The 17,504-nt window shown below is 38.1% G+C and overlaps 1 protein-coding gene across 6 annotated transcripts in view; it reads right to left on the bottom strand.

Annotated features, from left to right (window-relative positions):
• Nucleotides 1–17,504, bottom strand: part of TRPS1 (transcriptional repressor GATA binding 1) — a 214,010-nt gene that overhangs the window by 135,894 nt on the left and 60,612 nt on the right. For all 6 annotated transcript variants that reach the window (XM_066177195.1, XM_066177240.1, XM_066177213.1 and 3 more), the window contains one exon: nucleotides 13,282–13,885. In XM_066177195.1, coding sequence (XP_066033292.1) covers nucleotides 13,282–13,885 — 604 coding nt within the window. The remainder of the gene's footprint in view (nucleotides 1–13,281; nucleotides 13,886–17,504) is intronic.

Raw genomic sequence — 17,504 nt, 5'->3', positions numbered from 1 at the left:
CAAATGAACCCATACATAACCACGATGAGAAAAAAGAAGGTTTCTGCATTGTTCATAGAATTTGCAAGTAATTATAAGGAAGAGCAATTTTTAAGAAAAGCAAAGATATTCACAAAAGAGAAAACTGTCCTATATACTTATAGGGCAATTAGTGATTTTGCCTATTCCTTTCACTTGAAGTACATATAGAAACTCTGCGGTACATTCTGACAATTAATAATCCAACTGCAGCAGAAAAAAATGGGCTCATCTTATTAAAGAAAATCAACAGTTCAGTAACATTTTTTATGAAGACATAACTCATGTTTAAGAACATAGCTTGTGAATATTTTTAGCACTATCTGTTCAAAACAGATTAATGAAATCAATGAAAAATAAAGTACTTGTCAATATGAAAAAAGTTACAGAGAACTAGGGCTGAAAGAAGTATTTATTATAATTTAACTAATCAAGGTTCCATGTATTCAAGCACTGATTGAGACTGTCTTTTATTATCCATGAAAACATTATACCTACTGAGAAGCTACTGCATTTTGTACTTGCTGTTTCTCTTTTATACAGAGGTCTAATTGCTTCATGAAAATGGATAAACCTATAGGAAGCATTAAGTAAAAGAACAAATATTTAAACTTCCATTACAGACTTATTATTATTATTATTTCCAGAGATAACCAGTGCCTATGTGAGATAGCTATGGAAAAAATCTGGGGAACAAACTCTGGGGCTGCACAAGCTGTCAGGACTGGCAAGAAAAGACTGACAAACACTAATCTGGAAAAGTTTAAATACTCCTTTTTCCCTACCAAGAAAAGTTTTGACAGAGTTGCATTGTTTTTTCCTGGAGTTTCAGGAAGAAAGAGGAAATTTTGACTGAAAGGAAATATAATTTTAATTAACCCCTGTAAGCAACCTTAAAGAGCTTTCTTTCTCTGAGCAAAAGAATATGCTGATTCCTGTTTCACACAATAAGAAGTATGGTTATCAATTTGGATTTTTAAGATTTTAAAGTGGGTTATTTTAACAAAATTATTTATAGGCTCAAATCATTACAGTTATTTTGGAAACCAAAAAAAATCATCATTATGAGATTGAAAGCAGATTCAGGTCAATGCAGTGTAACACTTTACATAGCAATCAATAAAAATGTCAATACAAACAATTACTAAAGGCACCATATGACATTCCAGTGGGGGAGAGGGAGGGAATTCTTCATTTTCTACTTAGACGCCTTGCTTCCTTTATCAGCAGATGGCAAACAAATTACTAGTTCAATCCATATGTCTGTATCTGATAGACAGTGTTTTACAAGTCTGAAATTAGTTTGAAACATTTTGAAGTTGGCCAGACTACAGAGGAAAACAGGATAACTTTGTCTATTAATGAAAAGTTGGTTTTGTCATAACAAATACTTCCACAAGCTACTACCCATCCAGACTCATTCAGTCGCTAATGGAATTGTACCCAAAGACATAATCTGTGTTTAACAGACTAACAATTTGTAGTTTCACCCATTCTGTTCTTCTGCTGTGCTCCAACATGTCTCCTTCCACTGGCTGAGGTTTCCTAAGTGGTGCTGATGAAAGCAAGCAAGGCCATGAGAATACTTTTGGTCGGAGGGGTATCAGATCGCGAGGGCCATTTGTGTGCAGGCATTCCAGAGCAAACCTGTCAGAGCACAGCCTGCAAACCAGCACCCTGGCTCCAACCACGACACAGCACAGATGCTGAGAAGAAGATTGAGACACTTTTGCTTAATCTCTCCCCATCAGAATGGCTCCATTTGCAATGCAGACAATGTATATTTTACGGAAGGCAGATCAGAAAGCCTGGACAGTTTTCGTAACAAAATGAATGGTTTGGTAAATTTCTTTCAAAAGACAGCTCCAAATCTGGAGAATTTTAATGATTTGTATTATAGTGAACTGTGACTTCCATAAAAGACTGAAGGGGGAAAGATCCAAGGCAAGCTAAAGAAGACAAGGAAAGAGTGATTTCAGTGAATTTTCTTTGCCATCTGACCAAGCAAAGAGGGAAGCAGACCTATACTGATAAAAACAGCTGACAGCAGGGTCTAGAGGCACTCACAGCCAGGCAGAACATAGGGCACATACAGTAGCTCTCCAGGCACTTGTGAACCCCTTGGCAAGGACTGCTGGATGAAGTTCCAGTTCACCTCCCAATGCTTACAAAATTTAATTTGTTTGCTAGGGACCAACAGAACCAACAGATAAAATATTTCTCAACTCAGTGTTTTTAAAAATGTTCTTTCCTTCCAACAGTGATGTACCTGGGGGACTGGTGTCCAAAATGGTTTATACTTCACCTCTTCAGGAGAGTATCACTAGGAAAGCCCTCAAATACTTTTAGTAGTGATTACTGTTTCACTCCAAACTATCTATTTGCTTACTGAAATAATGTATTTCAGGAAAATCTTTGTCTAGAGGTCTATACCAATGCCAGCTCGGGGCAGCGAAGTTGAATGCAACACTTCTCCTGAGATACACTGTTCATGAGGATTGATTAAAATGTGAGGAGTTGTTTATATCAAGAAATTGAGGGTCCAAGTTCAACAGACAGCAACTGTCCTCTTAATTTTTTGAAGTCCCTACATCACACATGATAGTTGTTACAGATAACCACTGCAAAGACCTCTACCCTTCAATCTTTTAGCTCGCTATTAGAATGCAAAGGCAAATCAATTAAGTGATGATTTAGACTAAAGTTTTAAAGGCATGAAAGATATATTTAAAACTTCTGCTAAGCAGAACATAATTCTCCGTAATGGAAAAATCAGTAAAGCTGTAACATGCCCTTTACTTTTAAAATTATTAATATTTGTCCTACAAACCATTTTTCTAAATAATTACAGAAATTTTGTTTTCAGTAGAAAACTTTTTTTTGTTCTTAATTTAAACATGCATGTAATTTTTTAAATTTAATTCTAATTTTTAACCTAATTTAAAATTAGTAAACATACACAGGTACACATACAAACATATGTAGGTGCCAAGATATTTACAAGCCTTGAAGCCTACAAGATTTTAATCACATTTTCCATTAACTCTCCCCACCCCTAAAGGCCTGCATAAAGCAGGGTTTATGAGAATCTTAAACAAAAAGAAATATTTAAGTTTCTGAGTGACACCTCAGTCAAATACAAATGGGTTTCAGTAACACACTAACAGCCGTCAGTGGAGAGCTTTATGGATGTTGTGTCTTCATCAGCTGCAGGGAGTAATGTCAAAATAATCAGCACAGGATGAGCCCACAACTGAATTTTGAAGAAAACACTTCTTCAAGAAACAGGTTGACTTCATTTATTCTGCACAATGTGAACTTTTAAATAGGTCTGGAATACATCCATTTTGGGTTGGAAGAGGAGCTGCCATGAAACACTGAAGAAATATAAAATACAACCCAGTTTCTTCTAACTCAAATTCATAAATCCATGAACATTAAAGCAGTTACTATCAGAAAAAAATAACCCAACTTCATAAATATGTAAAGATATTATTCTCCATATGTCTTATAAAGGGGATAATAGCGGTATATTAACTTTTGCTTTGATTTGTAAGCTTTCACCTTGTGGTGTTTGCCCTACAGCCTTTTAGTCATGTACAGACTGGAGAAGTGAGAGCTTTGAAGTGCCCAACTTCCAGTGAAGTTACTAACATTTTTTTAATAAGTCTTAAGAGGTCTGTGTGTGATTTACTGTAATTTCAGAACAAGCTCAGAAATTCACCCTAACTTGGAAAAAAATGGGAGAGTCATTTGAGCACATTATCACTGTCAGGGCACCGGGGGGAGAGTGGCATGAAAATAATCTGGAACATGATCAAGTCAAATTCAAAATACTGTGTATATAAATGTTATTAGTGAGAACTTTGAGAGCAACATGACAGTTTTGTATAGATGAGATTTTTTTTTTTGCAACCAGTAAATATAGTTTAAGTGATTCAAAGCCAATTTTTATAATTGCAATGAAGCAGCTGTGATCAAACTCTATTTGTAGAATCATAATAAATTTGCCCCCCACCTACTAAAATTAGTTCTAAGCATCCAAAATTCCCACTTGAACATCTGACTGAACAAAACAGGCATTGCTCCATGCCAAAAACTGGAGGAAATAGACCTAAAATATGCCATTTTCTCACCAGAAATTGGAGGCTCCCAGAATAACATGTGAATTAAAACTCATTTCAAGCTTGTTTGCACTGCTCCTCATTCCCATTAATAGCAAATTTCTTGACAAACGTTCTGATTATTTCTCTTTTTTCCTCACTTTTTTAATTTAAACACAATTTTCAAATCACAGACAGTCTTGCAAGGAGAAACAGCTGATAGCACAACCCATCTGAAAATGGAGAGGGTGGAATTTTATTCTCAGTAAGAGCTGGAGGCAACTTACATGATTAAAGACTGCACTGTAAGCCATTGTTAAAAGAGTTCTTCCCATAAGTGAAAATGTGCAGTTTGCTACCATACACATCAGAGGCACTTAAACCAAAATGAGGTCAAAGTCAACCAAGAAATGCAAATGTCTCGCTCCAGAATTCCTGCTTTTGCTTTTTTTTCTCCCTCCCCTGGAAGGCCAAAGGAAAGAATAGAAATTTTAGCAAAGTTAAAACTGAAATTAAAATCTGTTTTTTCAGTTTTCCTCTTTCACTGGTATTCATGAAAAGGTTTGCATCATCAGACTCAGAGAAGATGATCACCAATATTGACGCAGGATGCCGATGAATCAGGCTCTTCTTGCTTTGACTATCACAGCACTGTTGCACAATAGTTTAACACATCTCTCTTCACTCTTGCTCTTTAGATGGGAAATTCCCATTTTACAGACAGAATTAGGAAATGGAGGTGTAGAGTTGCCAAGAAATCATAGGAAATTAGCCATCTAACTAGGACAAACATGATTGACCAACCTGGGATTCAAAAAATCTCAGGCAGACCAGGGATCCACAAACTCAGCAAAGATTTCCAAGGCTGTTCACAAGCTGCCTGCAATGCTGCATAACCTGGGCTGCCACTACCCCATTTGTTTCAGAAACCCAATACTGTACACAATGCAAAAAAATAAAATATTCCTCCTCTCATCTTTATGCTAAAAAATATATCCTGTCTGAACTCCAAACAATGTAAATATGCAACAGGAATCCATGTATTTATGGATTTATATTACATACATGCATGGTTATATCACTACAACAAAGACTGTAAGATTTTCTGAAATATATATGCTACATAAAAAATGCTTAGAAAAACATCAGCAAGAACCACTTATCCCCTATAAAGCCTCATTTTTAAAAACAGAACTTGGTGGAAGAAGTAAATTAATTATATTAAGCAGGAAATTGTTCACTAAATCAATTGGGCTGCATTAGAGACCTGAAAATTAAGACTAGTTCCAAGGTGACCATTTGCATATTCTGAGGAGTGCCAAGGTAACAAAAGACATTGCAGAAAATCTTTTTCATGTCTTACACACACACCCCCCCACACACACCCACACACATACATGTATATTTCTGTTTCAGCACACATCTGTTCATCTAACAACTATTTTCCATAGTTGTTCTTTTCAACTGGCTGTATTATCAGCCCAAGATATCCCCATGACAAAAATCACAGCACGTATGTGCACTGTTTATTCATAAATCTCTTTATAAATCCTTACCATTTTAAATTTGTTCAGCTGTGGATGGCATCTGGATTTCTTCAAATCAATTATAATTACAATGCTCCCTTCTTTGTCCAATAAATTAAACATTTATTTGCTGTCTATCATAAGATCCCTCCTTTAAAAGAGTGTATTTATTATGTCTTTTAATTACCAAATACATCTAGAGAATCATCTGAAATTCAGTACAGAAAGCAACTCTGCACTTCCAGATGCTAGAGGTATCTTCACATAGATTTTCACTGTTCAGCTCCATGGCACTTCAGGCAAAAATAGAATTATGTACAATCCTTGCCTGCATCCATCTGTGAAATTTAATTTTCCATTGAAAATCTACATGTTAGCAGCAAGTTCTGTCCTCAAGCATCAATGTGTGCTTCTTATTGGACCCAGTTTGGCAAAGATTATCCTTAGTTTCTAAGTACAATTGAAGCTTTCATTTCACTTCAGGTATACAATCTATTGCTAAGTACTACCGGCAATACGGAATAATGACAGGGCTGTATAATGGTTATAGTTGCACTTAGCTTTTCAAAACTTTGGTAAAGCTCAACTAATTCCTTAATTTAGTCATCATGCAAGAAGCTGCATTTACCTAGTTCCCATTTTAAACAAGGCTCTGCACTGACAGTTCTCTGGACTGTTTAGAGTGGAGGGAGCTGCTGCTGCTGCTGCTGCTGCACTGTTTGTCTCTGCAGTGCCCACAGCTGCGCCCCACGCATGGCTGCTTTAACCAACCTGCAGCCACCGTCAGCACCACTTAAAAATTAAAAACGAACCATCAGGAATGTCCGTGAAGACGGTAAAAGCAATATTTGCCAAGCGTATCAGTCACACCTAGAAGAAAGGCACAGTCCCACTGCAGGTGCCCGGTTCGGGGCTGCGGGCCGGGGCCGCTCTCGGTGCCAGCGCGGGCGGCCCCGCAGCGCAGAGGGGCTGAGCCGGCAGCGAGAGCTCCCAGCCCCGCCCAGGGCGAGGGAGGCCCGGCTTGACCCGCCACACGCTGAAGGCTCCTGCTCAGGCCGGCGGACAGCGTCAGGGGCCCCCTCCGTGCCCAGACACCCAGGCCAGAGCAGCGGAGGCTGCCAAGGAGCAGCGTGCCCAGGAACCAAGGCTACCCCACCCTACTTCCCCAGGGCAGGGATGGCACAGAGCAGCTGCCGCACCACCAGGTGATCTTCGCCCAGCGAACCAAGCCCAGGTACAGGCATGTGGCACCGAGGTCAGAACAGCGCACGGACCCTTCTCACCCTCACCTCCGGCAGCACACCAAACACCAGACCGGAGAGCAAAAGAGAGGGCCTCCTACCTGAACTAGGAAGGGGCACTTAAAATTGAGCTAATTTCACGTGACACTGATTGTCAATCTGTTTTGGCCCCTCTGTTCAGTACAAGAAAGCACTCTTTTGTTCTCATCTGCATTACGATCTCATCTATCCAAATGCAGCAGCTTGTTTTAAATCAAGAATTATCTCGGTTCTGCCTGCTTGAATCATTGTTATTGATCATAGCAACTTCAATAAACCCTGCTGCTTACCCAATGGCCTGGGGCCCCATACCCACCTCCCCAGCCCTTTGTTCTACATACTGATTCACCTTTTCATCACGGATTTTGACGTAGCTGCTGCCCTTTCGCAGTATTACCATGCCCCACCCAAATAATGATTTTAGCACTTAATTCTCTTCCAGACCGCATTAAAAAAAAAAAAACAAAAAAAAAAAACAAAAAAAAAAACCCAACACCAAAAAAAACCCACTATGCCCTGCCGGGTGGGTAAACATGGATGAGGGGATGAGGTGGGGTTGTCTCACCACATGACAGACACACCCCACACAAAAACCAGAAACATGCCTTTCATTGGGCAGGTTAACATTTTTCTAAAAGTTACTTTCTAGTCCTATCTGATCACCGTCAGGATGAGTAATGCAAAACATTCAATTTCTTGTGGGTTTGGTTCCAGTAGTTACTAAAAGCAGCCAAGTACATGTTTGTTTCTAAAATACTTGAAAACCTACAGAAAGTTACTTTAGATTCTTTCCTGAGCTCTTCACCAGCACAGGGATTTTACCCGCCTCGGTTTTGCACGGTAAACACAAAGCTTCAAAACCATTTATCTTCAAGTACTAACTTTATTTTCTCATTTTCCTTATTGGAGGATTCTTGCCATTTTCCAGGATGCAGTTAAATGTAAAAAAAGTAGCCCACTGACTCCCCAGGCAGAGACTTGTGGAAACAGGTGTCTTTAAAAAAAATGAAAGACTTTGTCAGCTCTCTGACCTGCCAGAGCTCTGTGCATTAGTAACACACAGTGCCTGCTGAGTTCACCTCAGCTAATTAGAGGACCCGTATGGCAATGAATGGCCTTGACTATAAATACTTCCTGAAAGATCTCTAACAGAGTCAGAGGAAATGGGAAAAAAATGAGATGCAGCTACAGAGAAACTATTTCAGATGTTTCTTGTTTGAAGGGCTGCTTTTCTTTCCTGAAGTTGCTTAGGGATGACATGCAGTATCCAAGACTTACACCAACTTAAATGTAAGAAATGTGATACAATTATATGCATTGAATTTAATTCTGTAGATATACTATTAAGATGCTGCTATGAGAAGGTTGTTGGAAGTGGGACACAATGCCAAAGAACACAAAAAATTCCATCTGTCACCCTGCAGGGACCACCGAAAAATCACATTTAAACCAAGATCCCACTCAGTGTGCTTGAACCTTCTCATGCTGCTTCTTGTGCTCCCACTAAAGGCAGCAGCAGCAATATTTCTACCAGCATCAGAGAGGCAGGTTTTACCTCAAATGTATGTTATCATTCTGGCCAAGAATTGTATGTGCTTAGAGAAGTCTTTTGGAAATCTCAAGGGAGAACTCAACATTTCCACTGCTTTGCAACTATTTGGCATCCAGCTCTGTGGATAACAGGAGTCAGTACTTCATAACAGGAGAAATGATGACTTGCCACTAGGGATTATGTCTGATATTTACTACACTGGTATCAAATCAATTATATGTAGATTTAATACTTACATACCAATTGCTTATTTTTAAATTAGCTCTGCTATCACCCACATAGGAGAATGCAAAACAGGGAGGGGGAAATAATTTTTTCTAATTTTTTATCTCCTCCAAATTTAAAGCTGTATGACCAGCTTTAGCCAGAACAGCAAATTAATTACCACAAGTGCAAATATCACAAGCAAAAAGAAAATAACTCTTCTCCAAGTAAATGAAAACTTTTTTGAAATGCCATGATTTCCTGTAGTGTGCAAACAGTCTGATCATTATGGTGCAAAACAATCTCAGTTTAATAGAACAGTCGATTTTATCATTTGCACCATATAAAATGCTCATAGCAAAGGTTCACATAACCTCAGTTATATATTTAATGTTATAGCCTGCAGTATGCCTTTGATAAGAAATCCACAGTACTTTTGCAATAATGTGACAATCTCTCTCCCTTTGATGGTACACATATCCCTCCATGAACTATGATTAATACACAAAGTAATCCTGCTGTCTGCAGGTCCATGTGACCCCGCAGGACAGACACACTGACCATGTTATTACTGCATCTCTGCTGGCTAAACTACAACATCTATACCAACACCATTAGATGGGCTCACTAGGCCTGTGTATAGGTCTGAAGGCTCAGGCTACAATTCCCCATTTTGTGGAACACTTTATTCTGCAGTGTCCATACAGACCAAAACAGGACACTTCATTTAAAATCAGTTTAGCAAAAAGTTCCTGCTGTTCAAGATCTGCACTGTCAAAGCATTAAACAATCTGCCTGGCCCGGAGTCTGCTGGCTGCCAATGTGCTACCCAAAAAAAGGAACATTTTTGCATTTCAATAGACCTTCCAGTATCAACAAATCTTTAAACTAGAAAATCAGCTACTCTAAGGAAGAGCAGAAATAATGTCCACATTGTACCATGCTGAGGTACATTTTTGGTAATTCCCACTTGCAAAACATACTGATTTGCTCTAAGTACAGCTGCTGGAAATATTTTAATAAGAAAAATAAATTAAAGCTACTCACAGAAGTGTACCAAGCCCCTGAGAAAGATTCTGTTACACACACACACAGCTTGGAAGCATTCTCAGGGATAAAGGTGCATCCACTGCACATGTGTGTTTGCATCCTCTCCAGTTCCCAAAAGGTCACAAGCAATTTGGTCTTTTAGATTCTAAAAATGAAAGAAATCTTACCCCAATGACTCCCACAAACAATCTACTGTAGCACAGAGTCTGGGGAAGGACCATGGCCATCATGTACAGAAGGAATGCAAGAAACAGCATATAAATGGCTTAGACAACATCCAAAGCTGAACATTACTCCAAGCGATTTCCAAAAATTAATTATCCTGTAAGCACTAATAATTTCTGTGGGCTATGGTGTATTTTTACCCCTTCTCCAGTTGACTTGTATTATTTCTGGTATTTTACCAAAATGCTTATCAGTTCTAAACTTGTAGTATCAACCTTTGTCTATTTGAAAAAAAAATGTGAAAAAACCTGATCTCTACTTTGCCTTCCCCCCATCATCAAGAAAGTAAAAAAATTAAAAGCACACGGTATTGCTGCTACTGTCAAATCATTACAAATCATTTGTAATAAGCAGAACCACTTTATAAATACTGAATAGCCAGTACAACCTAAGGGATATGTTCCAAATTTTCTTTTTCAATCCATTTCTCAGTGTTTATTCACTGAGTAATCCCAAATTTTTGGCTTCCTCTGTGTCAATCTTCAGGGGGGAAAAAATGAAGGTGTCCACAGTGATTTTATTATAGGTTTTGTTTCCTAGTCACCAGTTGTCCTTGGATACAGTGTTTTGCATAAGCACTCATTATATGATACTAGAAGGATGTATTGAGTTAACACTTTGCTTTCAGAGAGGACCAACTTTTAGACAGCATTAGCTACTCCTACTAGCTATTTCATATTAGAAAAATAAATGTAGCCAAAAGTAGATAATAATGAGAGATTTGCTTAACGACACAGCACATTTTTTTTTTTATTTCAGAGGACTACAAAAATTAGCATTTTCAAGAATGGATGGTAAGTTCTTTCCTGAAGAATTTTTATTCCTCTCTGGGCCAATTGAGCTTCCAGGCATAGATATCTGTATGTCAGATAATCCTTGACACTAAGCTCCCAATGGTCAAAAGCTGACCATCACTTTGTCTTCTTATTTATGGCTCCAGTACTGCATCCCATAACTCTGTCTGCAGAAAATTAAATCAAGAGAAAATTAAAGGAGTTGTGTTTCTATGATCTTTTTTCAAAGACTGAAAAGAAGAGAGAACTATCACTCACTGAGTCACACTTCCACATCTCCTATCCTTCAGATCACCCCTTACCTTCAAAAAGTTCCAATTCTCATTTTGCTTTCTCTATCCATCAATCATGATGAAATATGTAAGATTAGGGACTCTGTTCAGCAGATGAAAAAAGTTAATCTCCTTTCCCCCACTTTTTTCAAAAATATTCAAGCTGACAGAAGCAACTTGTCCAATTTTCAAAGAAAAGTGAAAATCCAAATATTATCACTAAGGAAAAGACACAGACAAAAAAGTCCTTGGCACAATAGAGTTCAAAGAGTGTGGCAGCTAAAGGTGTACACCGAAGTAATTCCTGTTTGAAAGATGTTGATATGGTTTTATCAGTCATGGTAAACATAATCTGCTAATAAATAATTAGAAAAGTAGGGTTGTACAGAATGCAAGGAACTAATTTATATGCACTGTTAAGACACAAAAGTAAGTCTTTTTTTTTTCAGGAAAGTATGGAAGAATCAGGTTTTTCATACCCAGCAGTGATCAAAGTATTTCCAAATTGATAAAATACTAATTTGAAAAGAAAATGTATATACACAAGTGGTTTTGTATACAGACTTTAGAAAAGCATCTGAAGTTATTTTAAAAAAGGGCGTAAGAAGCAGCCAGCATACAGTTTCCCATTCTAAATTCAGCAGTGGCTAAAACAGGTAATATAATGGGCTTATTCTACAGTTTACTAAGACTTTAGGTCCAGCTACCAACCAAATAAGGACCTTTACAGAACTGATTCTGCATACTAGCATGTTTCTTTGCATATTTTTGTTTGGTTTTTTTTCCATCCTCTGGCAGTCAAAAAATAAATGAAAATATTTTAAAATGTGAAAATGAATGAAAATAATTTGTATTGTGATAAACCACAGATTAAATGGCTCCTCTGGCGAATCTGCCTGCACATGGTTAAGAACCAGTACAAGATCTGAAGTGGGATGTAACTAACATCATATCTACAGCAGGAATTCCACTGCTGCATGGGTTTATGTATGTATTTTAATACATATTTCCTAACAGAGGAGAGAAATATCATCCTGCCATCCACAGTGAGCACACATACAAATTAGCAACAAGGAACCTATCATACTGTAGCTGCTTCTCATACACTTAAAATCTGAGAACAGTAACTAAGGTTCAAAAGTTTGTGGTCCCCCTAAATTGCATGCAGGGCTTAAATTACAGACACTCTGATTTATATTTTTAAGACCAGTGACTTCATTTAAAACAGCTTTTAAGACATCTATACATACAGAGACAGATATACCTGTGTTTAATCTTAGCAGACCATGGAATAGAACATTTATCTTCCTTTTTACATTTTACATGTTACGATAATTGATGCTATGGTTATAAATACTGTTATAAAAGACAAAAAAGGAAACCAGCAGATCATCACTTCCATTCTAGTGAGCTGTGTCTGTGGACTGACTGCTCCTATGGCAAGTTTCTATAAATTCAGATGGGGAGCAGCTCCTGAAAACATGTGGTGACTTCAGGAGAAAAGCATTTATTTGCCTCCCTGTTCAGCTCCTCAGAATGTGAGATCTTTTCTAACCTCAGTTTTCCCTACAGTGGGAAAAACACAACTTGATGGAAGATAAAGTCCCTTGTATACAGATGCTTTTGTTTTTTTAAAAAAGTAGGATTTATTTGGTGTGACAAATATTTGCCTTTTCTTATCACATGAGAGCCTTCCTTTTTATTCTTTTTCCTTTGCTTCCAAGGCAACCAGACAAGTGTCAAAATTGATATATAATTATGTTGCTTCACAAAAAAAAGGTTACTTTTATTAATATTTAACTCACATTTCATATTCTTAGATATGTAGTAATATGAAATCCTCTTAAAGTGCAAACTATCACAACACCACAAAATTTAAGAGGTGATTAGTTGTTTTAATGTAACAGCTGTGCAGCCTTCTGGGGTTCTTAACTTCCCTTCTTCAAATGCATCACCAACCTGCACAATTAGCAGGAATGATTAAACAAAATTCAATCAGAGCTAAATAGCAAAAGCAGAAGCTTACTAATACTCCATCAATATACAGATTGCTTTATATGAACACTTTGGAAAATTTACCTGCCAGTTTGGCTCTACAAATTTGAGTCTTTCCTTGACTTTTTTTTGTTGTTTCCATGCCCTAAAATAACCCCAATCACATTACTCCGGACCTGAAGAAATCATTTGCACAGCCAATCAAACATAACATACATACATGCAATCATAAAAAGCAAAAGGGGAAAAAAAAGTTTCCTACCCGTAGTAAGGACTGGGATTCGTCTTTTGTCTTGCCGTCCCCAGATCCAGAGTAGGGCTGAGTGAGCTGCCCGGCTTTCTCCGCTGCTCCAGCTGGGACACCCTGCAGGAAACCCTTGCTCTCCACTGCCAAGCCATAAATGGGCCTTGCGAGATGGGCAGCTTCTACATTTGGACTATCCCTTAAAGGCTTTGGCTGCTCTTGGCCAACAGACACAGGGGTCAGTAAGCCTAGACTGGTCTGTGTGTATGATGGGCTCCCCCTCAAAATGTCTGCTCCTCTCCAGGTTACATTGCGAAGATCATCACTGGAACTGTCAGTCCAGCCTTTCTCCTTGAGCACTTCCTTATCTTCTATCTTTTCCCTCTTCACTATGCTGTCAGATATGGGCTCCCCTATTTTGGGGTCTGGATTAATCAGACTGTAGACTTTAAGGTCAATTTTTGGCTCTTCCTTGATAGACGAAATGCCGTGACTGTCCTCCCCATTGGCTGTAGTGATGTCCATCTCCTGACAGTGCACAGTGTTGAAGTGCTCTAGTAGTGACTGAGTGTCAACAGCTGTGAAGCTGCACTGACGACATTTGTAGCAGTTGTGTACACGCCTGGAAGAAAACAAGAAGCACATTAACGTGAGAGTCACCCTGTGGCCTTCCCCCTCACAGTGGTTTTACCTACCACGATTAAGAAAATAAATCAAACTTATAGTTTGACCCTCTCTAAATAAAGCAAGCAGGTTTACTTTGGCATCTTATACAACAGGGTAAAAATACTGCTGATTTTTCTCCCCATGCCTTGCAATGGCCTCCTATCATTCCTTCACATTCCAGGGCATTATTCTAAACTTCATAAAATTTTCACTGGGATTTTGTGTTTTTCCTCCTCAGTTTGCTGCAATATACTTTTCACTTTTTGCTGCAGCAGAAACACTAAAAAAACATATTTTTTAACCAAAATCAAGTGATTAGGACAGTTCTCTTGTTATTAAAAAAACACTTCATATAATAAAGATATATGTTAGAAAGTTAGAATGTTTTGAAAAGTCCTTTACTTCCCACCAATTCCATATACTTTTGCTTGACAAAGAGGATTTTGAATGGAGCTCTGGTTAACTTATGGAGAAGAATACACCGAAGGACAGAAGGCTGTACACAAAAGACAGCACTGCTTGGTTCTCTATGGACATTGTAACACAACTTAAAAAGATGGTTCTCTGAAGATAAAGCACAATAGTTGGCTGTGTCACTACAAACTGCGTTTCCTGTCAAATACAGAAATTCTTGGGTAGGAGCTGTGGAACAGAGTGGAATAACACGCCTTCCTGTTTTTACTCTAAAAGCCTATAAAAAGTACTGCATTACTAAATTATGTAAAGCATATGCTGCTACATGAGAACAACATGTTACCCACTTACTGTATCTATCACAGGAACACAACACTGTTTATGAGTTCTCTAACGCCATTATGAATAATTGTTCATAGCACAGGAGTGGTCAGAGCCCTTCAGCAGGCTCCGGGCCCCACTGCACCCAGCATCCTACCAATGCAGAGCAAAATATCATCCCTGCCCTGCAAAATGTACAGAACTCCACGAGAGCTTCTCCCTACAGACACACTCACACATCCACACCCCAGGCATTCAGAGTCACAACAGTATCTTTAGCCAAGGTAAAAAAATGAGCCTTTCACTATCCACACAGGACAAAACTTGTATGAGAAATCTGTTACTGCCCTGACTCCAATTGTTAGAATTAATTCTTTTAAGGCCAAATCTTTGTCTCAGTGAAGTCGATGGCAAAACTCCCATTGACTTCAGTAAGAGCAGGATTTGGCTGTTGATGCATCTGTAGAATTGGAATGATACACAAAATGTCCCTTTTAGACTATGATAGTTTAGAAGGGACAACTTGCCAAACTTATTAAACCCCCTTGCCTTCCTTCTCTCCTTTTGTTGGAAAAACAAACCATATGTTATTTACATTGTCTGATTTTCTTGCAGTTGTGTCAGCACACAGACATGAGTACACATTCAGATTCATGCCTTTCAGCCCTTGTGCAATATCAGCTTTCTTTTTGTCATTTTCCGTATTTGTATTCATTTTAAGGGACTAGATGGTCATGTTCCATTATGCAAAAAACAGATTCAGTTATTCCCCACACAGCCTTATGGCAACAAAACCTACTTGTGGGACAGCAAGCTGTGGGTTAAAATCCTGTTCTGGCCATGTTCCTTTTCCTTAATTTTACAATTGTGTTTTATTAAAATCAGCTTGTCTCTCAATGCGACACTAATATATTCTCTCTTGCAACTTCATTCTTTTCTAAACCAAGCTTAATTCTCTTCTAAAAAAAAAAAAAAAAAAGAGTGCTATCTGATCAAAACCATTTTATAAATACAAAAAGCCAAGTTATAAAGAGGGTCAGCCCTGTAAAGGTGGGATACCATCAGAGAAGTCCAAGTTCGACAGGGGCTAGTTATCTTAAAAGCCAAGTTAAACAAGACACCATTTGGGGCTAATGGCTCAACCACATACACTCCCCATGTGAAAGTTTATCAATCCTTTGGGACACTACTTACTCCTAAGTGTCTCGTGTTTAACTTGGCTATTTCAATAGCTAACCCCCTTCCTAACTTGGCTCTCATCTACAGATATCACACCTCCAAACAGCTGATCTTTTTCTGCCTAACTTGTCTTTTTTTTATTTTTCCATTCCACACTGGCTAAATTTTTTTGATCAAGAGCCATATACACCACACTTCTGAGGACACAAATAAATGCTGACTATTAGATGCAGTTGTAACTACATGGGCTGAAGCCCAGCTAAAATCTCCCTTATTACATTAAAGGTCTGTTAATTTAAATTATTTCTAATTGGTTCAAAGACAGTCTTATAAGCATTCCTTCATCCTTCTATGAGACTGTGATAAGCACTGTGATACGGAAAAAATGAAGACAGACTTCAGTAACTAGTAACCCAACAGGCTTTTTGTTTCAGAACATACACTTTTCCAGTACACATTAAAAACCCGCCATCAACATTATAAATCTTCATACTTCACACGGGTTTGTCCTGTGTATTATTCTATCCCCAAGCTCCAAAATTTAAGCGAAAGTTTGGAACTGTCCAATGTAAGTCACTGTCCCAAATAATAAAATAGTAACTATCATCAGCTATTAGAAAACTTTCAAAAGTTGGAAACTTTCTTCCCAGAACAAGGCACAAAAAGAAAATGTTTTCTTCTTAGTTCTCACTCCACCCTGATAGCAAGCAGGGAAACAAATTTGCAATGTTTGATTTCTTTTTGACTAGAAATTAAGCATACTCTGTGCTTCTAAAAGCCCGAGTTACACCTAGAGTTGTGTACAAAGGTCTTCAAGGCTAAGCAACAAAATTTTAAAAATTCCAGTTTGCAAAGTACACAAGAAGCATTCCTGTGCATTACCTCAAAGGTACACTTTACACCTAAACTACAGCGATACCATCTGAACCTCTGAATTTGTCTGGTGCAACACTGTGTCTTGGTACAGAGCTACTCTAAGAAGAGGAAGATCTTGGTATGGAAATAAAGTGACGTAAATGAAGAAAACAGCATTCTTCCTTCTTTGTTAATCTTTATACAGCCCTCAATCACACTAACAGCAGGCTGGAGCTACAAACTGGCATTCTCTGCAATATGGCATTGGGCTGGCAATGCCATCCCATCCACTGAGGTCACTCAGCATTATTATTTTCACTACAAAATAAAGCAAAGACCTGATTATTGGTGCACATTAAAACATTTCTGGCCCAATCCCAAGATTAAATATCAAGAAATTCAGGCAAAATCTTTGCTTCACAGTTACATTCTGAGAATGCAAAAAATCTTATTATTTGTACTGAAAAGTACTTGAATTGGGCGCTGTAAGATGCAACAATTTTCCCTCTCAAAATCTTGGAGAGATTACATGGTTGGGTTTTTTTACGGATTTAATGTTCTTTATTTGAACTTCCTAACAGGCTGCAAGACTCCCGACACTAGCCAGTTGTTAATTAAGTCTTGTTGACATACTTCTAAGTAGTATGAAGTATTACAAAACACCATCCTCTACAAAAGAAGTAATTTTTTTTTTTAATTACCTGAAGACAGTCCTAGGCTCTAGGGCATAAAAAATATTCTGGAAGAAGGTATGGCTGTCATATCACTTCCATATTTTCACATTTTATTTTAATTATAAATATAAT

This window comes from Chamaea fasciata, unplaced genomic scaffold (assembly GCF_029207755.1).
Source record: "Chamaea fasciata isolate MVZ Bird 193981 ecotype frontalis unplaced genomic scaffold, bChaFas1.0.hap1 SCAF_1, whole genome shotgun sequence".
NCBI lineage: Eukaryota > Metazoa > Chordata > Aves > Passeriformes > Sylviidae > Chamaea > Chamaea fasciata.
The sequence above is the reverse complement of the archived record's forward strand: the minus strand, read 5'-3'. Positions and strand labels throughout refer to the sequence as shown.